Raw genomic sequence first — 24,567 nt, forward strand, 5'->3', positions numbered from 1 at the left:
ATTTGATAGTACCCTGCCTTCAAGCTTATAGGCTACTTATTTCATCTTAATTTTACACATAATTTTCTGTTTTCCTATAGAGACCAGATGAGTTGCTAAATACAAAGCTGCCTTGCTTGGTCAATTTTGTTAAGGCATTTCTGGGCTAATGATGACATCTTGAAAGTAAACCATTGTGCCATTTTTGTCATGAGTCCATTTGGCCCCACATCGTCACTTTGAACAGTATGAATTGGCTGTGGTGACCTTTCTAACCCCACAGAAAATGGTGCCTTACCTGATTAGGTCCAGAAAGGCATCTGCAGCTGTCACTCGCACTATCTTGCCTTCTCGGTGCATTTTTTCCTTAGATCCTTTCCCAGGGTGAATTATAACCACCATGATGATTCCAATCAGGACAGCAATGATTGTGGTACTCATATAGTAGACAACAGCTCGAAGTCCCATCTTTCCTGATGCTTTACTGTCCAGTGCAGCAACTCCTAACAAATCAAAATGCAAGTGTACAGTTAAGTGTCAACACATCTCACAGAACTGCAGATAAAAATTAGGTACATCTATGGTTCAAGATCAGTGATTAGAAAAGTTATGTTTGGACAATAACTTTCAGAATTCCCTAGACAACATGGCTAGAGGATTCATACAAATATAGTCCACGAATTGCTTTGCTAAGCTTTGTATTTGGCTGGTCATGATAGAATCACAGAGTTGGAAGGGACGTCGTGGGCCATCCAGTCCAACTCCTTGTCAAGGAGCAGAAAAATCGCCTTCAAAGCACCCCCGACAGATGGCCATCCAGCCTCTGCTTAAAAGCCTCCAAAGAAGGAGCCTCCACCACACTCCACAGCAGAGAGTTCCACGGCTGAACAGCTCTCACAGTGAGGATGTTCTTCCTGATGTTCAGATGGAATCTCCTTTCCTGTAGTTTGAAGCTGTTGTTCTGTGTCCTAGTCTCCTGGGCAGCAGAAAACAAGCCTGCTCCCTCCTCCCTATGACTTCCCCTCACATCTTTATACATGGCTATCACATTTCCTCTCAGCCTTCTCTTCTGCAAGCTGAACTTGCCCAGCTTTTTGAGTTGCTCCTCATAGGGCTTGTTCTCCAGACGTTTGATCATTTTAGTTGCCCTCCTCTGGACACATTCCAACTAGTCAACATCTCCCTTAAATTGTGGTGCCAAGAATTGGACATAGTATTCTAGGTGTGGCCTGACCAAGGCGGAATAGAGGGGTAGCATGACTTACCTGGGTCTAGACACTATACGCCTATTTATGAAAGTCAAAATCCCATTGGCTTTTTTTGCCATCGCATTGCATTGTTAGCTCATGTTTAACTTGTTGTCCACGAGGACGCCAACATCCTTTTCATACATACTGCTGTCGAGCCAGGCATCTCCCATTCTGTATCTTTGCATTTCTTTTTTTCTGTTTAAGTGGAGTATTTTGAATTTGTCCCTGTTGGACTTCATTTTGGCCCATCTCTCTAATCTGTTAAGATAGTTTTGAATTCTGCTCTTGTCTTCTGGAGTATTGGCTATCTCTCCCAATTTGATGTCGTCTGCAAACTTGATTATCATGCCTTCTAACCCTTCATTAAAGTCATTAATAAAGATGTTGAAGAGAACCAGGCCTAGGACGGACCCCTGCGGCACCCCACTTGTCACTTCTTTCCAGGATGAAGAAGATGCATTGGTGAGCACCCTTTGGGTTCATTTGCTTAGTCAATTACAGATTCACCTAACTGTAATTATGCCTAGCCCACATTTGACTAGTTTGTTTGCTGGAAGGTCATGGAGAACCTTGTTGAAGAACTTACTGAAATCCAGATATACGGCAACCACGGCATTCCTTGCATCTACCCAGCTCATAACTCTATCGAAAAAAGAGATCAGATAGTTGGCATGACTTGTTTTTGATAAAACCGTGTTGACTATTAACAGTGTCCAGATTCCTTTCTAAGTGTTTGCAGACCACTTCCTTAATGATCTTTTCTAGAATTTTCCTGGTATCTACTTAAGGCTGACCAGATGGTAATTATTTGGGTCATCCTTTTTTCCCTTCTTGAAGACAGGGACCACATTCGCCCTCCTCCAATCTGCTGGGACATCTCCTGTTCTCCAAGAACCCTCAAATATGATTGCCAGTGGTTCCGAAATAACTTCCGCTAGTTCCTTCAATACTCTTGGATGTAGTTGATCTGGCCCTGGGAACTTGAATTCCTCATTAATAACATTTGCTGTCTTGACCACACTCTGATTTTGCTTGATCACATGTGTTTCCATTTTCCCATGTGAAATGTTAGAGTATGCCATCCCAGGCATTCAAAAACCACTCCACAGTTATAAAACTGGCCAGCACACATTTTGGTGCCTCAAATGTTAGACCTGTTTCTGGGTATTTTTCATCTGATTCCAAAAATGGCACCAGTTGACCCCCATGAGCTCCAGTTTTTGAGATTCAGAACATATGCCATCCATCAGCTGCACCTGCTTGTCCATCCTGCAAATCTCTTGGGAAGACAGGTGGTGAAGAGAGGAGGAAGCAATGATCCTCTGCCATCAATTTCGCTGGACTGGCCATCACTGTCTCCCAAAACAGTGACTCTACTCTCAACTGGAATGGAAAACAGAATATTGGTGGACAGCAAAAGAGATTTAAAGATGGGCTTAAAGATAACAAAAATTGTAGTATAGACTCTGAGAACTGGGAAGCCCTGGCCCTTGAGCATTCTAATTGGAGGTCAACTGTTACCAACAGTGCTGTGGAATTTGAAGTGGCATGAATGGAGGGTGAAATGGAGAAACCTGTCAAAAGGAAGGTGCGCCAAGCCAAACCTGACCGGAACCGCCTTCTATCTGGAAATCAATGTCTTCACTGCGAAAGAACACACAGATCCAGAATAGGTCTCTAAAGACACCTACGGACCCACCACCAAGAACTTACACTTGGAAAGCAATCATACTCAGCCACGAGTGATGATGATGAGATAACTAAGCTAGAGCTGATGCAATCTATTCAACACAATGTTTTGAATCAGTGCTTGAATCTGAATGAGCTAACCCCAGGAACAGATCTAAAAACCAAGAATGTGTTTTTGGTTGGGATGTTTAATCATTTCAGGAAGACCCCCATATCTGTGGGGATTATATACAGTAGAGTCTCACTTATCCAACATAAACGGGCCGGCAGAACGTTGGATAAGCGAATATGTTGGATAATAAGGACAGGTTAAGGAGAAACCTATTAAACATCAAATTAGGTTATGATTTTACAAATTAAGCACCAAAACATCATGTTATACAACACATTTGACAGAAAAAGTAATTCATTACACATTAATGCTATGTAGTAATTACTGTATTTACGAATTTAGCACCAAAATATCATGATATATTAAAAACATTGACTACAAAAATGCGTTGGATAATCCAGAACATTGGATAAGTGAGTGTTGGATAAGTGAGATTCTACTGTACCTAGACTTTGTATGGATATGTGAAGTCTGTAAAAATGTTAAAAGAATGCTACATTATGACCCCCTTTTTTGCAAAACCATGGTTAATACTCTACTACAATGAAGTACTTCTGGCCCAAGAATACCATAGCATTGCATTGGGGGGACCTAGGAAATGCCTAGAGAGATCATATTTTGTAAGAGGTGGATAAATGAAATCACAAGCATCAGTCCCACGGATAAGGGGGTCATACTGTACACTATCAATTCCACTTCCATCACCTTCTATCAGGCAAAGGAGAAAGGTCTGCCTGGTCTCTGGCCAATATTAAGTCTTGTTAATAAGAATGTTAATGGCCAATGTTGTTTCCAAAGTGGAAGAGGACTCTCACCAAGTTCAGCATAATAGAACAACTTATCCCCCTCCTTTGAAAACAAGATCCTTCATTGATTTATAATGTGAGAAAACTTCAAAGTTAGATTTCAGCACGAAATTGCTGAGTGTAGATGCTGCTATCGCATAACAGTTGCTTATTATGTTAATGCCTTACTTATTGCCATGAGGTTTGTGTTATCAATGGTTTTGCTAATGGGCAGTGTGTTAATCATATAATTGCTGCTGGCAGTATTTTTTTCATTTCTCAGTTTGCTTTGACCTCAATGTCATCATCCCAACCACAACCATGTGCTCATTCTGCTCATGTATTAACCTCTAAGTTTTACTCTATGCAGTTTGAGGAAACAGCTTCAGTCTGTGAAAGCTCATCATACATTTAATCTGTTAGCCTTAAAGGTGCTGCATGACAACTCTGTTGTTTTGCTCTGATTATGTAAATTTCTCATGTAGTTTAGAAAATAAAACTTTCAAAACTGTGCAGAGAACTGGAATTTGCCTTCCAACTCATGTGCATATGTCATGATAACAGCAATTATCATCTGAGGCAGTGAGGCAGATCTAATGTTTTCATACTCCTTCTTGCATGGCATCACTCTAGTCAGATATATATAAACCTTCCTTGCTTAGTTTCTCCATACCTCAAAACCTCTGAGGATACCTGCCATAGATGTGGGTGAAACATCAGGAGAGAATACTTCTGGAACATGACCATACAGCCCGGAAAACATACAACAACCAAGGCTGCAACAGATTGAGAAGCCACTGTCGTGTTAACCATGCCACTGGCTGGGACCCTCACTCTGTGAAGAATGTGTGTTGATCGGTTGTGCACTGACCTCCACACATTAAAAAAACCTCATGCACAGGTGTCTTCCAAGAACTTGGAAGGCCATCATACTTGGACAACAAAGGATCACCTAAGTAAGTAAGTATGGGGTAGGTTGAAAGCACAATATATTTTTGAAATGAGTAAAAAAATTAGATGCCTTTGAAAGGCAGTAAAACAAATTACCAGATAAGAATATCAATGACTGTTAGTAATATAGAACAATGCTACTCAAATCAGTGGTCCATGAACTGGTTCCAGTATGTGAGCCTTTGGCTGCTGCTCTTTCCTTTCCAGGAAGAAAAGAACCAGTAGTAGTCAATGGGAACAAATATGGAGTCAATTTCAGGTCCAATGAGGGAAAAACCTTCCCTTTCCCAACATCAGGTAGCATAAGAAGTATTGATTGAGACTCTACAGCTGCAGAAACATTATACCTCTGAATATGAATTGTCAGGATGAAATGGGGTGGATTGATATTGTTGTTGGGTTTCATAAAAGTATTTATGGCTGTATTTACTGTGGGAATCTAGATGGTGCATTAAATGGTTCTTTTGCCTGATTCTAGAGGGGTCCTTTTATTATTTTATATTTCTTCTATCGTCCAAAACAGGGAAACAAAGTGTCTTAATACACGATTTTTAAAAAAATCCAGAAATAAAGGCACAAATGTGTAACGTTAGTTTATGATGACATTTATCATGTCAAAACCCACCATAATTAAAAAGCAATAAAAACATTGATAAAATTACAGAACTTAAAAATATATCTGTTGTCTGAAACCACCAATTAATCCACTATGTCTGCTTCTATTTCATAAAGTCTTATATACTGTAGTTTTATTGTAACTTTACTATGAGGTTGCGATCATCTGAGAATTGCTGTGAGCCACTCTAACATCCTTACATATATTAAAAATGTATAGCAACAGGTCTATTTACATCATTTTCAATAGAAGTAATCAAAACAGATCTGGCATAAACCACACATACTATTTAATCAGAGCAAGGCTGATGAAGAACTCTATTAATTCGTGCCATGGTTTGTGAATTCTTAATTAGATTGAAGAACTATTGACCTCCAACAGTTTCCTCCAATGCCAGAATTGGTAAATGGATTACAATTGCTCAGGCCCCTTCTACACTGCCATATAATCCAGATTATCAAATCAGAACTGGATTATATGAGTCTTCACTGCCATATAATCCAGTTCAAAGAAGATAATCTGGATTTATGTGGCAGTGTTGATTGAAGGGCCTCAGAGAGGCCCTGAAAACATTTCGCACATGCCCAGATGAAGTCTTGTCTTTCAGTACTACTTCCTGTATTCCAGACACTGGCCCTTGACCTTGAAACCAGTTTCCACATGGGTCAGAATACATCCCAGACTCATTTGTGTCTTATTTACGCTTTTTTGAAAACGCAGTGAGGGCAAGGTTACAAGCAACTTTGGGATGCCCAGCCCAGTGGCATATTTCCTTTTGCTCACATCTGCCAGAGCAGTGCCCTGCTGTGGGGCTGTTTAGACACCGATTTAACTCTTTGCATCAGTCCGTCTTTTGCTCACGGTATTGGAATGCCTGGGACAATATGCTTTTTGAAAGGAAACTAAGGGAGTAATTTATCTCCTTTATGTGTGCTAAGCAGAGCAGGAGGTAGAGGCTAGCATGGATTCACAGCAAGCCATAGAACAGTGATTAGTAACAGCTGACAGCCCCGGACCAAGGCTCTTTCTCTTGGGTCGCCTCATTGTAATTCCCGAGTACAAAGGGCTTACTGTCCCACTGCCAAGAAGCAGAAACGCAGGAGCATGGGGAAGAACAGCACAACATTTTTCAGTAACAAAACGCAGTTGATACCTGTTTTGGGAAGACTTAAAAAGACCATCCTTTTATGAACATAAATGAACATCCCCCTCTACATGGATGATTTGCCCTCACCACATTAGAAGTTTAACCCAACCCATTCACAATGTTAAGAAACCTCTGGTTGAAACAGAAAAAGCAGACATTTACTATCAAAAGTCATTTGCTTCTAGAAAAGGACTCCCAGTTGATGATTCTGTTGGATCCCCTAGTGTTTTAAAAAAAACTTGACGTAACACATCGTGAATTACTTTGGTTTAATGAGAGGAAGGTTCATCATCGCAACGTCTTTCTCAAACCAGCCAAACAAGGTTGCTCTCTCAGGATGAAGAGTGATTAGGCAGAAAAATTAATATCCTAATAAATAGCACAATCCCTGAAGCAAATTCCTGATGCACAAAAACAATAGAGAGTTGTATCTGCTTAAAAGACCGTTACATTAATTTGAGCTCTCCCACAGCAAGCTCCCCAGCCAGAACCACAGCAGAGTATATGGATTTGTATAACCAAATTACCTAAAAATAGCGTGTATTTATTTAAAAAAATCACTAAATGCATCACATAAATCCCAGGGCCCTTCTACACTGCCAGATAATCCTGGTTATCAACGCAGAAAATCCACATTATCCAATTAGAACTGGATTAGTTAGGCCCTTTCCACACAGCTGTATAAAATTCACTTTGAATGGGATTACATGGCAGAGTGAACTCAGATAATCCAATTCAAAGCAGATATTGAGGATTATCTACCTTGATCTTCTCGGTTATATGTCCGTGTGGAAGGGCTCTAAGTCTACACTGCCATATAAACCCGTTCAAAGCAGATAGTGTGGATTTTATCCAGCTGTGCAGAAGGGGCCTCATAAGATTCAGGGCCCTTCCACACAGCCATATAATCCAGAAGATCAAGTCAGATAATCCTCAATATCTGTTTTGAACTGGGTTATCTGAGTCCACACTGCAATATAATCCAGTTCAGTGTGGATTTTATACAGCTATGTGGAAGGGGCTGTAAAGGTCAACAAATTTAAAGTGGGCTTGTTGTTTCTTTTGTGTGCCTTCAAGTCATTTCCAACCTATGGCATAGGATTTTCATAGGATTTTCTTGACAAGATTTGTTCAGAAGAGGTTTGCCATTGACTTCCTCTCAGGCCCTTTCCACACAACGGTATAAAATCCACATTGAACTGGATTATATGGCAGTGTGGACTCAGATAATCCAGTTCAAAGCAGACATTGTGGATTATCTGCCTTGATATTCTGGGCTGTATGCTTGTGTGGAAGGGCCCTGACAAAGGGTGACTTGCCTAAGGTCACTCAATGGGTTTCATAGCTGAACCCTCATCTTCCAGAGCTGAAACCACTACGCCAGTGGTTCTCAACCTGTGGGTCCCTAGATGTTTTGGCCTTCAACTCCCAGAAATCCTAACAGCTGGTAAACTGGCTGGGATTTCTGCGAGTTATAGGCCAAAACTCCTGGAGACGCACAGGGTGAGAACCACTGCACTACACAATGTCTGCTCTCCCAAAGCATCCTGCCAGGGTCATTTAGTTATTTGTATTTATTGTTGTTGTTGAGTGCTTTGAATTGTTTCCCATCTATGGTGAGCCCAAAGTTACCCTATCACAGGGTTTTCTTGGCAAGATTTGTTTAGGCTCTTCCTTTTCTTTTTTTGCCTTGCTCTGAGGCTGACAGAGTGTGACTTCTTCAGGGCAACCCATGTGTTTTTATGGATGAAAGTGGATTTGAAGCTTGATCTCCTGCATTGACGTCCAATTCACTAAAACCACTATGCCAAACCCGTATTTATTAGATACATGGATATTCTACTATTTCTCCAATCAATTAAACTCACAAAACTGTCCTTCTTAAATGTTATCCTCACAGGTGAGGTGGTCCTGTCAGATAGTGGACTGTCTCCAGTAGAGAAGGGACCTCCAGAGGTACAGCTCTATCAGACACTACATGGGAAATGTTTGAGAAATCTTAATTACAACACCCATGAAATCTAGTTTAGTATACTGTATTCATCTTCATAAGTGAGTGGAGTGTGGTGGAGGCTCCTTCTTTGGAGGCTTTTAAGCAGAGGCTGGATGGCCATCTGTCGGGGGTGCTTTGAATGCTTTTTCCTGCTTCTTGGCAGGGGGTTGGACTGGATGGCCCATGAGGTCTCTTCCAACTCTATGATTCTATGATTCTATGAGTGGTTGAGTATGAAACATAAAAGTACTTGGTTAAGATTACTCACTAAGTTCAACACTTTGAACGTTAGCATTTTCCCATTTCAGCAAAGTCAAAACTGAATCAATTTTGTTTTAAAAGAACATTAGATTTAAACATTTGGGCATGTTAGGTGTGTGTAATTTCCGTAAACTGGACTTTACTTATCATAGGCCCTTTCCACACAGCTGAACAAAATCCCACATTATCTGTTTTGAACTGGAATATATGGCAGTGTGGACTCAGATATCCCAGTTCAAACAGATATTGTGGGATTTTCTGCCTTGATATTCTGGGTTATATGGCTGTGTGGAAGAGTCCTTAATTCACCTTTTTTTGCTGCCACCATATAGTTTGATGCTTTTTCTGGCAGAATGAACAACAGTATTCTTAGGTGTCTCAACGGCTGGTATCCACTCCCCCCCTCCATGATTCTGTTGGTTGTATTTCCTACCATATCTGATTTTATTATGTTTTTGTCTGACGATTTCCTGCTCTTCATCTATGCAGTTCTGTGAAAAAGCAGTATCTTAAGATGCTTATGCTATTGATGTCAAGTTTGCCCCCTTTCATTCCCCTGAATATTACTGAAGCGCCCTTCTACCTCCTTTCAAACTCTGAAAAGAGGTAGAAACACTTGGAGGATTAATTTAGCTCAGTCCTAAAAGAGCTCTTCCAGTGTTGTACTTTTTACCAGATTTAGAAAATAGATTTTTTCCTCTGGAGGATGATGGCAATGTTTATAGAGGGGGAAAAAGAATGAAAACCTGCAAGTCAGCATTCCCCTGAAATATGAACCATGGAACTATTCCCTTGTAGTTTCCGGCCAGGGGTCAGTGTGTCATATAAAAACCAGATTTCAGGCATTGCTCTCTGACCTTTGGAAAAGAAGATCAAAGTTCATGGCCTCACTCAGCCATCTTGCATGTAACTAGAGAGCAAGTTGAAGAATAATCTGAAAAATGTTCCTGGGACACACAGTAGAGCTACGTGGCATTTGGAAGGTTCTATTACAATGAAGGGGATAAAGACATGGCATATGGAGTTTGTCTGAATGTCAAGATCTTTTGGGGAGAACTTTCACTCTGTTCCACCACCATCACAGACAGGATTGGTTTTAAACTTTGTACGCCGCTTTGAATCCCACCAATCGGAGAAAAGCGGGATAGAAATGAATTAATAATAATAATAATAACACTCATAGCCTTTTCAGTGGCTGCTCCCAGGTTGGGGATCTCTCCTCCACTGTGGGTCCAGTTGCCTCCAGTCTGCTTTCATCCCAACAGCAGACCAAGACATATTAGTTTAGGCAGGCCTTTGGTGCTTAAATTATAAGGCAGAAGGGTATTTGGAGGGTGATGTGCTGTAGTTTTATATTTATTTATATCTTACATGTATTTAAACTGTTTTAATGATGTCCTTTTAAAATAGATTTTTTTGCTGACTTTTTAAAAAAACTTCTGTAAATATGATTTTAGCTGGACTATGTTTCAATTTCTTTGTAAGCTCCTTTGAGTCCCTTGCCAGGTGAACGGCGAAAGCCAGCATGAGGTAGTGGTTTGATTTTGACTTTGAAGACCATGGTTCAAATCCCTGCTGAGCCATAGAAACCCACTGAGTGACCTTGGGCAAGGCATACTTTTCCAGGAAGAATCTCGGGGCCAAAGCAACATTTTCAAAAATCAGTGTATATATTTATATTCTCATGTAGTCCCTTGTCACCATAAAGCCTCTCCTCGCATCCTCCTGGTGCAAAAAAATTACGCCTGAGGAAACCGGGGGGTGGGGGGGGGGCGGCAGTAGGGGTTTTCCCCTCTCACCCCTCCCATCTCCTCAGGCAAGTTTTACAGGGGATTGAAATTGGGATGGCAGGAAGCCCCCCCCCCCCACAAGCCCCCCATTAAAACCCGGGGTTTGACTGTGTGGGCGTAGTCTAGAACCCGCACCAAAACGCCCTCAGTTAATTGGAACTCAAACAACTGGAATTCGCAAAAATTCAGTAAAAAACCCAAATAAGCCTTTAAATTAAAAAAATTAATTTTCAACGGAAATGTTACATTAAGTATGTCTTAATTTACTTTTAATTACTGTATTTCAATATTAATATTAAGTCAATATAGAGTTTATGGCATGGCATAGTATGGGGTATAGTATTAGTTTAGGCCTATTTTAATAGTACCTCTCAAGCAACCAGAAATGTTTATCCAGCATCTAGCAATTCCTATGAGTGCTGGTTAACTGAGAGTCTAGTTTATACACTAACAGCTTTCTATAAGCAGGAGCAAATATATAACCAAAAACCTCAAGTATGCCTGAATCAAACTATTCTTTAGCTCAAGAAAAAAATATTCAAAAATTCACATCCATTTTTGCATCTCGTTTGGGGTTGATACAGATGGTTCCCCTCAATCATGTCCTTTAGATTCAATGGCTGCCAGCTACTGACTCACAATGTAGATCCCAATCTAAGCCAATTTAGGTGAAAGGTTTTGTAGCGGAAACCAGATTTCCCCTCTTCCCGGCTTCTCGTGTGTCTGTGCGGACGCAGTGGAAGTAGGAGACAGACAACTGGAGGTTTTTTCTTTTTCCCAAAGAAAGCAGTTTACTAAAAGTTTCCTGCAGCTGCAGAGGTTCATCCCACGCACAACTAGATGCTCAAAAGGGAGAACGCCGCAGACAGGGTCGAGTGTCTATTTATACAATTCAGTGGGTTCAGTTTACGACCGCCCACATATCAAACCATTGGTGCATATTTGTGGTGCAGTATTACATTTCATTACTTTCGTTTCTCTCAAAACACATGATTTCAGGGAAACCATGTGATAACCCATCGGCTGTGTTCCTGGCCTGCTCGTACCTCCTTATATGGCCATTTCCTCCTACCCCTTCATTCCTGCCTTAGTTTGAGCAATATCTGAATGAGTCATCTTTGGTTTTTAACAAAAAAATCTGATTGCATCATGACACATTAATCTGTGTTAAGTAGCTTATAATTAAAAATAAAGAACATAAATCTAGATCAAATTCCCCCAGCCTAGTACTGTTCTAATCTGCTGGACTACAGATTCTGTGATGCACAGCCAGCATGACACAGGCTAGATGGGCACTATAGTCCAACACATTTGGCAGGTATCAAGTCAGGGGATACTGTCAGAGGAAAGAAACCTGAAAAAATATTCTCCCCATGAATAATATGTCATCATTATGCCCGAGACTTGTGAATTTAATAACTGTACTATTCATTATATTTCTATATTATGTTTATACATAAGTGACACCATTATTTTAAGCTCCTTTATGACATTATAATGCTGCTTCAGTTTCTTATTTCTCTTGGTGGTTCAGTTTAATGGCTCTTAAACCATCAGGACAATAAGATAGTTAAGATGAATCACTTTAAAGCATGCTCTCTGCTTTTTTGCATGGCATATGCTGAAAAGGATTTTTATTTCCTCCGAGGCCAAGATTGTAGACTCTAGTTACTTCTAAATGCTAAAAGTATTGTTCTTAGACCACTCAAACGGTACCTATAGAGTGCTATGATTCCACCTTAGCTACCATGACACTTGAGCTCTCTGGATGAGAACACTCCTGCCCATGTCTTTGTCAGAAATACAAAAAAAATTAACTAGATATTTTTGATTACAAAAATGTGAGTCAAGCACTGAAAGGGTTAAATGGATGCAATGACTCAGCAAAAGCTGCAGTTCAATATAACCAGGTGTACCTGTAGCTTAGTAGGCCTCAGTCTGTGAAAAGGCCTCTCAGTGTGAGGTAGGCTCTCTGAGTGAGAATGCCTCAGTGTGAGAAGTCCTGGTGTGAGAAGCTTCGGTGAGAGAAGCCTCAGGTTGAAGGCCTCAGTGTGAAATCTGCTGTGTGTAAAGCCATTGTGTGAAGCTCCTCTAAGTTCCATGTGAGAAGAGGCTCTGAGAGCGATGCTGTTCATCTGCATGCAAAAGAAGCCCAGTGTGGAAGCAAAGAAGGAAGAACTTTATTTGTGCTATGGAAACTTTGTTTTTGTAAATAGCACAACCATATTATTTTTCTACAAAGAAAAACCTCCTAAGGAAGAGATAGCATTGGTCTGTGTGTTTTTGTTCTTTTTATCACTTTTGGCTACTGGTGCTGGGTCACACTGCTGCTCATAAGTTACTCTGCTGTACATTTATGCAAAGGGTCTTTTGTTAATAAGCCCGCTCACCCAACAGTCTTAGAATGCTAAGCAAGGCCCACCACCAATACTGAATATTTTCCCCAATATTCCAATTATTGGAACTGATAAGCGACTATGCTTAGATTGTTTTGTTCATGTACAAAGCAATTTTATTTTGGCATTTTCCTTATCCCAAATATTTCCGGGGAACTCCTGGCATTGCCAAGGACTCTACAACCCTTCTTCCCAGGTCAGTTCAAATTAACCTAGAAGTTTCCAAAATGAAACTTAGCTGTCTGTTCGTATGTATTACCCTGAAGCTACCTAAGATGGTTACACCAGTGAATATACTAGTAGCTTCCAGAACACAGATACAACAGAGATCAAGTGAAGGTACGAGGAAAGTTTTCACCAAAACAAATTGATGCTAATATTTAGCATAATATTGCTAAACTCATCAATAATAACGAGGCTCCAGGGGAAATTGGTAAAAATTGATTTCTGTCATGTTGCATGAATTTAGATGTGACTCATGATCATCAGGAGAAGAAAGAGGTGAACATACAGTAGAAGTGAGGAAGAGAAATCTAGGATATTTCAAGAAAAAGTTTACATGAAAATCTGGGAATAGGCAGGTTAAATCAGAACACAAAAAAAATGGGAACTCTTATACTTCCAGAGGCATTTTTTCCCCTTCCTTGATAAATTCCAACTTTCTCCTTGACATTCATCTTTTCATAAACTTCTACCGCATTCCTGCTTAATCACATTTTTCTAGGCTACAACCACATACGTGCTGCATCTTGCCATTTCAAGGGTGTTGCTTCAGCACCATGATACTCTGGGTTGTGTTTTTCAATTGCCTCATCTCTTGAATGATCAATATCATGCTAGTTTAAGGAAATTTATACCACAGTATGAAAGTTATAAATTTAAAATAAAAACATTAACATGGTTACTTAAATATTAACTTAAATGCTACATTAATTGGGTCAACAATAACTGGGCAAAACATGTATTGCTAATACTTTGGCAATACCTTACTAGTATTGGTGAGTAACAACAATGTTGAATTCATGGCCATTGTGCTGATATCAGTCATTACTTCAACATTAATACAAATACAGGTGTTGTTTTTTTGGTAGCATTTTTAAACCCTGGCTCATAATAGTCTATTTGGAAAACCTAGTAGAAGGTTATTACAACTACTCTGATAAAGAACTGCTATCTAAAGATACATCTACAATGTGGAATTAATGCAGTTTGACAGCACTTTAGGTGTCCTGGCTCAGTGCAATGGAATCCTGGGATTTGCAATTAGATAAGGCAGAGAAGGCTGAAGATCTTGTAAAACTACAACTCCCATGATTCCATAGTATTCCATAATAGTTAAAATGGTGTCACATTGCATTAATTCTACAGTGTAGACATCCTAAAATCTCAGATACAGATAGAAGTCTTTTTCATGATCTTTCCCTTCGAATTGTAACTTCATGTTGAATTTTATACATATTTACATGGAATCATAATTCATACCTTTATTCTTATTAACTCACGTCTCTTCCTTATCCTTTTAGGTGGACGTGGGGGGGGGGGGACTGAACATGTGACCATCTATATAGAAAACCACTGTTCTGTCACTAAGGCCCCATCTACACTGGCATATAATCCAGTTTCTGAATCCAGATTACCTGCTTTGTAGACTCATATAATCCAGTTCAAAGCAGATAGTCTAGATACAGAAACTGGATTATATGTTAGTGTAGATGGGGCCTAAGTCATGACTTCTCCTGACTTTGATCCTGTTCCTGATTATCAATACCAGCTATCAACATGCCATATTCTCAAACAATTTTTAGGGCTTGGATATGTGCTTTTTTGTTAACCAATACATTTTCGTGCAAACACAAAAAGAAATCTAAGTTAGTATCTGCATGCAGACAGGAGTGAAAATTAAAGAGGGAAGGAGGAAGAAGTGATGTTTGTACCTGTTACTAAGCTGGATACAATGAGTGGCAAAACCAACATCTGTAGCATTCTCATTAAAAGTTCACCAGGGAAGGAAAAGTACTTCACTTCTCGATAGCTGAAGTTGTATGACCGGAGACTAAATCCAAGGATAATACCTAGGGAGAAAGAAAAAAGCATGAGAAGACAATAAAGCAAAACCTGCGTATCTACAGAGACACTGTTATAACTGAATAGGGGCTGGGTTGTTGTGTGTTTTCCAGGCTGTATGGCCATGTTCCAGAAGTATTCTCTTTTGATGTTTCGCTCACATCTATGGCAGGCATCCTCAGAGGTAGTGATACATTATTACCTCTGAGGATGCCTGCCATAGATGTGGGCGAAACAACAGGAGAGAATACTTCTGGAACATGGCCATACAGCCCGGAAAATACACAACAACCCTGTGATTCCAGCCATGAAAGTCTTCAACAACACATTGAATAGGGACTTACTGAACTAAACAAAAATACATGTACAGTAGAGTCTCACTTATCCAACATAAACGGGCTGGCAGAATGTTGGATAAGCGAATATGTTGGATAATAAGGAGGCATTAAGGAAAAGCCTATTAAATATCAAATTAGGTTATGATTTTACAAATTAAGCACCAAAACATCATGTTACACAACAAATTTGACAGAAAAAGTAGTTCAATATGCAGTAATGCTATGTAGTAATTACTGTATTTACGAATTTAGCACCAAAATATCACAATATATTGAAAACATTGACTACAAAAATGCGTTGGATAATCCAGAACATTGGATAAGCGAGTGTTGGATAAGTTTATTTATTTCATGTCAAAAGCATTGTACAACAAATACATTTCAAATACAGTAGAGTCTCACTTATCCAACACTCGCTTATCCAACGTTCTGGATTATCCAACGCATTTTTGTAGTCAATGTTTTCAATATATCATGATATTTTGGTGCGAAATTCGTAAATACAGTAATTACTACGTAGCATTACTGAGTATTGAACTACCTTTTCTTCCAGATTTGTTGTATAACATGATGTTTGGGCGCTTAATTTGTAAAATCATAACCTAATTTGATGTTTAATGGGCTTCTCCTTAACCTCTCCTTATTATCCAACATATTCGCTTATCCAACATTCTGCCAGCCCGTTTATGTTGGATAAGTGAGACTCTACTGTAATGGAAATAAAAAAAGAAATCACAAGCAACTAAATCGTTTTGGACCAAAAGCGGGCAACAGCAACCGCATTGTCTGTAGCTTTAAACAACTCCTCCTCCGTACATGAGGCAGGGCATTGTGGGCAAGCATACATATGCTGAGTTGTTTGTTCAGCTCCACAGTCACACAAGGTGGAGGATTCCTCCAGGTAGTGCCACCTTGCCAAGTTGTCTTTAGATCTGCCCACTCCACTTCTGAGTCTGTTCAGGGACTTCCAAGTTGCCCATTCTTGGTTTGCCCCTGGAGGAAGACCCTCTTGGGGGGCCATCCAGTTAGAATTGCCAGGTTTAGCTGCCCAGAGAGACACCCTTGCTGTTGCTGGAGGAACATCAAGAGGAGTGGTGGTTCTCATGAAGCCCTTCCTTGATTTGAGTCTGGTGGGAGGAGGCTGATAGCCATGCAGTGGGTGGCTTTCACAATGTTCGACCTTTTCTCTCTCACCGTTAGCAGCAACTTCCCGTCGCACGTCAGGAGGGGCAATGCCAGCTAACAGGTGTAGGTTTAAGGCATCCCGTGATGATTCTGCATGTTTCATTCAGTGCTATGTCCACCTGCTTTGCATGGGCAAACTTGTGCCAAACAGGACAGGCATACTCTGCAGTTGAGAAAGACAAGGCCAGGGCTGATGTTCTTATTACTTGTGGGTCTGCTCCCCATGCGCTGCCAGTCAGTTTCCGCAGGATGTTATTGCATGCAGCTACTTTGTGCTTGGTGTTCATGCAGTGTTTCCTATATGTTAGTGTTCGGTCTAAGGTGACACCAAGGTATTTAGGATGGAAACAGTGTTCGAGCTCTTGGCCTTCCCAAGTAACTTTCAGTTTCCTGTTGGCTTCGCGGTTACGTAGGTGGAAAGCACACACGTGTCTTGGCAGGGTTCGGCTTCAGGTGGTTCTCTTTGTAGTAGCTGGAGAGATCTTTCAAGGCATTGGTGAGTTGCTTTTCAACTGTTTCAAAATCTTTTGCTTGTGTTGTAAGGCCAAGGTCATCAGCATATATAAAGCTCTTTGTGAGTGGTGGTTGTGGCTGATCGTTCGTGAAGATATTAAATAAGGTTGGTGCAAGAACGCTGCCTTGGGATAAACCATTCTTTTGCCTCCTCCATCTGCTTTTCTGGCCCTGAAACTCCACATAGAAGCTGCGGTTTTCTAAGAGGGTCTGGACAGCTTTTGTAAAGTCAAAGTCCTGGGTGATATGGTAGACTTTATGCAACATTTTTCTATGTTGCACCGTGTCATAGGCTGCCGTAAGGTCCACAAAGACTGTTCCCGTAATGCAGCCTTTCTCATAGCCTTCCTCGATATGTTCAGTCAGATGAAGAATTTGACCTGTACAGTTTTTCCCTGGTCTGAAACCTGCTTGTTGTGCAATAAGCTTGGGTTCGATAACAGGTCCTAGTCAATTTAATAGCATCCTCTCATAGACTTTATATAGATGACATAAGAGGGAGATTGGTCGATAGTTCCTGGCATTGGAGGCATCTTTACCAGGTTTTAAGATGGCAATGATCTTAGTTTTCCTCCATGCTCTGGGAATCTGTTTGTGTGCCAGGCATTGATTGTAGAATTTCAAAAGCCAGTTTTCAGCTTTGGCCCCCAAGTGTTTGATTTGCTCCATCATCAGGTCATCTAGGCCAGGTGCTTTACCAGTCTTACATCGCTTGATGGCTTCTCTGAGTTCTTTCAGGTTTAGAGGAGAAGACAACTGGTGGGTTTCAAGTTCTGGCACCCTGTTGATTTTCATCTTTATTCTGCTGCAGTTGGTTTTCCCATTCTGAATTAGCTGGTGAGCTATCTGATCTGGTGTCACGTTCGCTGGTCCAGGGTTGACCAGAGGGTCACTATCCAGGCGTCTCAGCAATTGCCAGGCTTTTCGGCTACTCTTGGACATGTCAAGGTTCTCAAGCAGCTCTATCCAACAGTCTTTCTTAGCATTAGCTAAGGCTGTAGATAGTTTTTGGCCTGCTGCTATAGTCCCATCACTGTATGGGTTCTCTTGAAATAATCTGAGATATTCTTGTAGCTGATTTAGTGATTCTTCGTTTAGGCCTGGTAGGTAGCTTGTGCGACAGCCTCTAGGGATTGAGAGCCTTGAGGATCTTTTCACAGCTTCTACGAACAGGTCATAATTTTCTATAGAAGGTTCTATATCAGAAATAGCAGCTTCCAAGGTCTCTGTAAACTTTGTCCAGTTAGCTTTATTGAAGTTATATCTTCTGCGGAATGGGACACTTTTCGGTCTTACAGCTGCATATGCTACGCAGCATATTGGTCTGTGTTGTGTGTTAGGTATTGGGTTTAATACCCTTTTGGTGCATTGGTGGCTTATGCTTTCCTTTACAAAAATCAGATCAGGGTTATAACCACGCTTCCATCGGCCGCTATTAAATGATGGTGGTAATTTACTGTCATGAAGGAGGCTCATTCTACTATTGTCGGCCCACGTTAGAACTGCTTCGCCATTTCTATCATCTTCGTCATAGCCCCAGACACAGCTGTGGCTATTGAAATCTCCCACAACAAAATGGGCTTCATGATTGTGGCAACTGGTTGGGGGTGTAAAATAGAAATCAGCCCCAGGTGGTTTATAGAGTGATGATACGGTGCAACTATCAAGTTCCACAGATAAGATTTCAATGTTGTTCACTTCTGTGAGGGAAGTTGCAGAGATTGCTACACCAGATCATACAAAAATGGCACTGCCATATTGTCTGTGAGGTCGTTCCACTGCCAGCTGCATTCCAAGAATTGTTGGTCTTCTCATTGTAATGTCTCTGTGTGTTTCCTGTATACATAGGATGTCACACGAGATGTCCTCAGACATTTTGGCTAATAGTTCTTCCTTAGCAAGTGACAAACCTTCTATATTAATAGACATAATCGTTAGCAATGGTCTTGATAAAGACCTTTGGTATTCATCCATTCATCCAATGCTTTTGGGGTGGAAAGATCGGCCGCTTACAAGAAACGTTGCCCAGGGGACGCCCGACTGAATTCACTCAATCTTCGGGGAGGCTCTTTCTGTGTCCCCGTGGATAAGTGAGACTCTACTGTATCAATTGTATAATAGTTGAACAGTCATGACTTTAAGTAAATACTTGTAGGAGTTGTAGGTTGTGCCCAGCTAAAGATTCATATTCTGTATTGCATAATCTTAGTTCCTAAGCCTTTCTGGGTGGAGAGAGAATAACCATTAAAGCAGGGTTGCATTTTCCAGGCTGTATGACACATGGCTGTATGGCAACCCAGTGATTCCGGCCATGAAAGCCTTTGACAACACCATTAAAGCAGTTTATCTGCAGTGCGGACATGCTCTGAATTCATTTGAATGGGGCTTGCCCCAACAAGAAATCCTCACATTGACTTCTGCCTCCTTGTGTTAACTTGATTTGCACTTCAATAGTCCATCATTGAGGGCCAGTGCGCATGAGCGCCCTGCTTATGGAAGCATAGATTTCTTCTTTTGGCCTGTCTATGGTAGCTTTACCTTCCCATGGCAAATGCATCATTTGGCTTGTTCACATTGAGGCAACCTTGACTTACTGCACATCAATGTGGCTGCCACAAGCAGGGTGGTCCTGTTCACCACCTTGGAGAGTCCCCAAGGTCATGGTCTAGGCCAAATGTACCTCCTCCTCTAGTTTTCTCAAAGTGGAGGAAATGGCTGTAGAAAAAGCGACACCACTTTCAACCTGGGAGGCTGTGAACCACATCCACATACTCAATGGCAACACACTCCTTTACAAGACTAATTTCCAAGCAAAGTTTAGAAAGTTACTTTTAAAAAATTAATGAATTGCAATTAACTCATTAAAGTGTTTGACACTGCTAATGTTAATTCTTTGTTGTGCACCTGCAACCCATCTCTGACATATGGTAACCCTATCAGGTTTTATTCAGAGGGAGTTTGCCTTTGCCTTCTTCTTTGGCTGAGAGAATATGACATAGCGAAAGTCATCCAGTAGATCTGCACGGCTTAGCAGGAATTTGAACCCTGACGTCTTAGTTCACTGCTCAAACCGCTGCACCATGCTGGCTTTATCTGTAACTCATTGCAATGTAGAAAAAAACCACTTGTTATATGGCTTGTTGTGGCACTTGTTATTTTTTCTTACTTTTTTTAGAAGGCAACTCCTTAGAATTTCTAAGAGCGCAATAGCTTTTAATGCAGTGGTTCCCAACCTTTTTTTTTTTTTTTTGACAAGGGACCACTTTGACCAGGAACAACTCTCCAACATTAGCACCAAAAGGGTTACGAATCAGGGTTTGGTCAACTTTAGATTCGGTTTGGTTATTTGGGGTGCTGACTTGGAAAACTGCACTGGATAGACCACATCAGCTCTAGTTTCTGATACAGAACATATGCCATCCAGTAGTAGCCATCTGCTCACCCACAGAAAACCATATTTAATAATCTGAATCAGCACCCCAAATAACCCCAGGAACAGGCCGAAAGACAAAGACACCAAGGCACCCCCCTCCAAGTGCCACATGGAATGACTCCGCTCACGGGGAGGGAAGAGGAGGAGAAGCAGTCAGGAGGCTTGTTGTTGCACCTTTCATGGGTAGTCAGCCTCTCCCCTCCCAACATCCCCGTTGCCTCAGCACTATAAGATGGTTTTGCAAGAACAGTCGCTCTCGTTGCAACGGTATAGTAATGGAGAAGTTGCGGACCATATTTTTAGTTCCTAGGTACCACTGGTGGTCCACGGACCACAGATTAGGAACTACTCCTTTAATATAATGACGTGTCTAAAAGCAGCTTTTAAAAAGTAACGAGACACATTTCTCATACAACCATAAAAAAATTTGACTCCGACTTCACTTATTGTATCTTCATGAAATTCTCATTATGGAGAAAAAAGACTGACCCATTTTAGAACATTTGGTTACTACTGCTTGCAATGTATTACTTTCAAACTTTGAAGCTATGTTCCATTGAGTTCAACTAGGTTTATCCTAAATAAGTGGGAGAGATGGTAGCCTAAGAGTTGGATGCAGTAGTATTATTCCACTGACTGAACTGCTTCCCTTTCCCTTATGAATTTATGACAAACTTTGTTATTGTTCGGTTCCTTCAGGTTATTTATGGCTTATGGTAACCCTAATAGGATTTTGGATCTTCTACGGCTGAAATTGTGTGATTTATGCAAGATCTCCCAAGGAGTTTCCATGTCTCACCAGGGAATCCAGCCCTGCTCCCCAGAATCACAGTCCAATACCCAAACCACTACACTATCCTGCCTACTTTTCTGTGGAAGAGAATATCCCATAGCATTAGAAGGCTCCCATTGCTTGATGTAATGCTGAGCTTGTCAACTATACTAAATATGACACTTCACCCTCTCATCTACCTGTTGAATTAACTAAAACACTATATCCCAGGATCTAATCCCAGGTTATCTGTTTATCCCTAGACAATCTGGGAGTGTAGACTCATATAATCCACTTTAGTATCGGATGCAGGGATATATGGCAGTGTAGAAGGGGCCTGAGTGCAATTTAGGTTGGATTTAAACTGCCATATAATTCAGTATTTGATTCCAGATTATCTGTTTCAAACTGGATTATATGAGTCTACACTGCCATATAATCCAGTTTAAAGCAGATAATTTGGATTTAGAAACTGGATTATATAGCAATACTTTTGCATGATGGGCTCAGTTTGGAGCAACTTATGTAAGCCAAAAACAAAAGGAGAACGTGGGAACAGGAGAGAAATACTAGGATATTTTAAAACTACCCAGAAAAGTGGGATTGCAGAGAATGTCCTTGCTAAATCAGAATTATTGAAAGTACTGTCATGAAAAAATCAACCACTTAACCGAAGAAGAAGAAGAAGAAGAAGAAGAAGCATAGAAAAGTACAAATGATAAAAATATCTCAGATAACCAAAACGTCTTTGTGAGGCCAGCAAACCAAAAGCCTGAAGAAAAAGAAATGCCTTAAGAAGTGACAAGAAAGAAAAGGAAAAGAAAAGAAAGGAAATTCTATTGATAGGACCAAATGAATCATCTATGTCAGGAAGCTCCACAATTGAGGAATACGCACAGAAAAGTCTCTCCCATCTTTCAAAACCCTGTGTGCTTCTACTTCCATTAAGACATGAAGCAAAGCTATTCCTGTAGATCTCAAAGACATAGACAGATCATTCAGAAGGAGACATTGTTTGATGTATATATGTAATATAGATCAGGCTAAGAGAAATAATGTTTAACATGTCTTTTGATCTACATCCCTGACTGCAGTTAGTTTGGTTATTTAATTTCATTCTGCCTTTCGCCCAGGGTGGGACCCAAGACAGTTTCCAAAGGAAGTCAGTTTAAAAACCTTCACAATAAAATGTAAAAAACAAAACCAAAACTAAAACAATAATCACCACACAAAACAATAGAAGTAATAAAACATAAATGAAACATCACAATGAGGTGTACAAAGCTTTCTGTGAGTTTTAAGTTTGGCAAGGGAGGCCCGCTTCTCTCAGTCCCACCACCATCTCAAGCGTGGTTGTTGGGGACGAGAGGGAGGGCCTTCTCTGTGGTGGCCCCCCAGCTCTGGAATACCCTCCCAAAAGAGATTAGATTAGGCCCCACACTTTCATCTTTCCGATCCAGCCAGAAAATATGGATGTTCAAACACACTTTTGACCTCGAGTAGGTTGAAATGGGCCAATATGAAGTTGTCACTTTTGTACTTTAGTTGTAAATTGATGGCAGCTAGTTTTATCTACAGGTCTACTGTGTTTTTAAAATTGTGCTATTTTGAGTTTATGTTATATGTGTTGACAGGGGTTGGTGTTATAACTTTATGTGATTTTTTTTATACTCATGTACCATTTTTACCATTTTATGTTATATGCTACACCCTGGAGTGCCTTTGTAATCCGCACTGAGTCCCTTCGGGTGGCGGGATATGAATACAGTTTATTATTATTTTATTATGACACAGCAAACAAGATAGATATGCTGGATTTTGTATCACAAAATCACAAGTCGAACACTTCCCAAGTGTCTAGGACTGTGTGATGTATTTTCGGATGATGCGCGCAGATCCCAGCAGGGTGGCCTTTTGCAGTTGGCAGATCGTAATTTTGTCAATGTCTATTGTTTCCAAATGCTGGCTGAGATCTTTTGGCACGGCACCCAGTGTGCCCATCCATCACCACCAGGACCACCTGCACTGGTTTCTGCCAGAGTCTTTGAAGTTCAATCTTGAGGTCCTGATAGCGGCTGAGTTTTTCCTGTTGTTTTTCGTCAATGTGACTCACCTGGGATGGCAACATCAATGATCCAAACCTTTTTCTTTTCCACAACTGTGATGTCTGGTGTGTTGTGTTCCAGAACTTTGTCAGTCTGGATTTGGAAGTCCCACAGTATCTTATTATTTATTACTATTATTTTATTAAAGTGAAAAGAAAAAAAAATAAAGAAAAACCATTAAAAATCTAAACATCTATTCTGGCTTATGAGGGTCATTTGTGGGATTTGCAAAGATGCATACACAAAATCAAATTCCTTTTTAAAGACTCTGATGACAAAGATAGTTTCATCACTGGGTGATTGCAAGATCAAATACTGATTTAATATGGATTACCAGATATTAAATTTTGTCCAACCTGTAGTTATTTGTTGCTGTTGCCATCAGGTCAACTTTGATGTATGGTAAGCCTAGGAAAGAATGACTTTCAAGATCCCTGGTCATGAACTGCTCAGTTCCTATTCTACTACCACAGAATTCAGTAACATTTGCTTTCAGAGCTATGCCTTGGACCAAGGACTTGCAAAGTTCTGAAACTGCAGGGCCATTTGCGAATGACACTGATATGCAAATTCCAAATGAATTTTTGGGAAAATAATAGGGCCTCTTACTATTGGGAATTCAGTTGTCTAACTCTGACCCACTGAAACATGGTGCTGCTTAATAGTATTAGGGGATTGTTGGGGGGGGGGGGGTATCAATTAATCTACCCTTTCTGAACTAGTGGATGACTGAATGCCAATTATCCTTCAATATTTGCACTTTTTGCAATTCTCTGAAAAATTGACCACACCTGGGAAAATATATATAAAACTGTGTGCTCAGATCAAAGCAGCATATGTTAGGGGACAGTGCTTGCAAAGCGTGTATACTAGGGAAAGTATTGTTTAATAATGTATATAAATGCACATGAAAATGTTTGGCAAAATCTTTACAAATATTCTTTGGTCTTTAAAAATGAAATGCAGAAATAAGATCAAATTGTACTTTGGGAAAAAAACGCAAAGCTAAATAATTCAAATAATCCATTCCTAATATAACTCAGGAAGAACTTTGCACATTGCCAGATCAGGCCAGACAAGATGAGATCTGGAGCAACTCCTTCTCAATAAAAGTTTCAGGTTTCCAAATAGTTTGTGAGCTCTTCAATGGAACAAAGCTTTGTAAGAAATCCCCCAAAGCTGTTCTAC

At 40.4% G+C, this 24,567-nt stretch overlaps 1 protein-coding gene across 1 annotated transcript in view; it reads right to left on the reverse strand.

Annotated features, from left to right (window-relative positions):
- The window catches only part of slc1a3 (solute carrier family 1 member 3), a 79,170-nt gene that overhangs the window by 18,656 nt on the left and 35,947 nt on the right, over nucleotides 1-24,567 (reverse strand). The window contains exons 3-4 of the mRNA XM_003224253.4: nucleotides 14,904-15,041; nucleotides 278-482 (exon numbers count right to left, since the gene is read on the reverse strand). Of these exons, the coding sequence (XP_003224301.1) occupies nucleotides 278-482; nucleotides 14,904-15,041 (343 nt within the window). The remainder of the gene's footprint in view (nucleotides 1-277; nucleotides 483-14,903; nucleotides 15,042-24,567) is intronic.

The sequence above is a fragment of the Anolis carolinensis genome, chromosome 2, assembly GCF_035594765.1.
Source record: "Anolis carolinensis isolate JA03-04 chromosome 2, rAnoCar3.1.pri, whole genome shotgun sequence".
NCBI classification, from domain to species: Eukaryota; Metazoa; Chordata; class Lepidosauria; order Squamata; family Dactyloidae; genus Anolis; species Anolis carolinensis.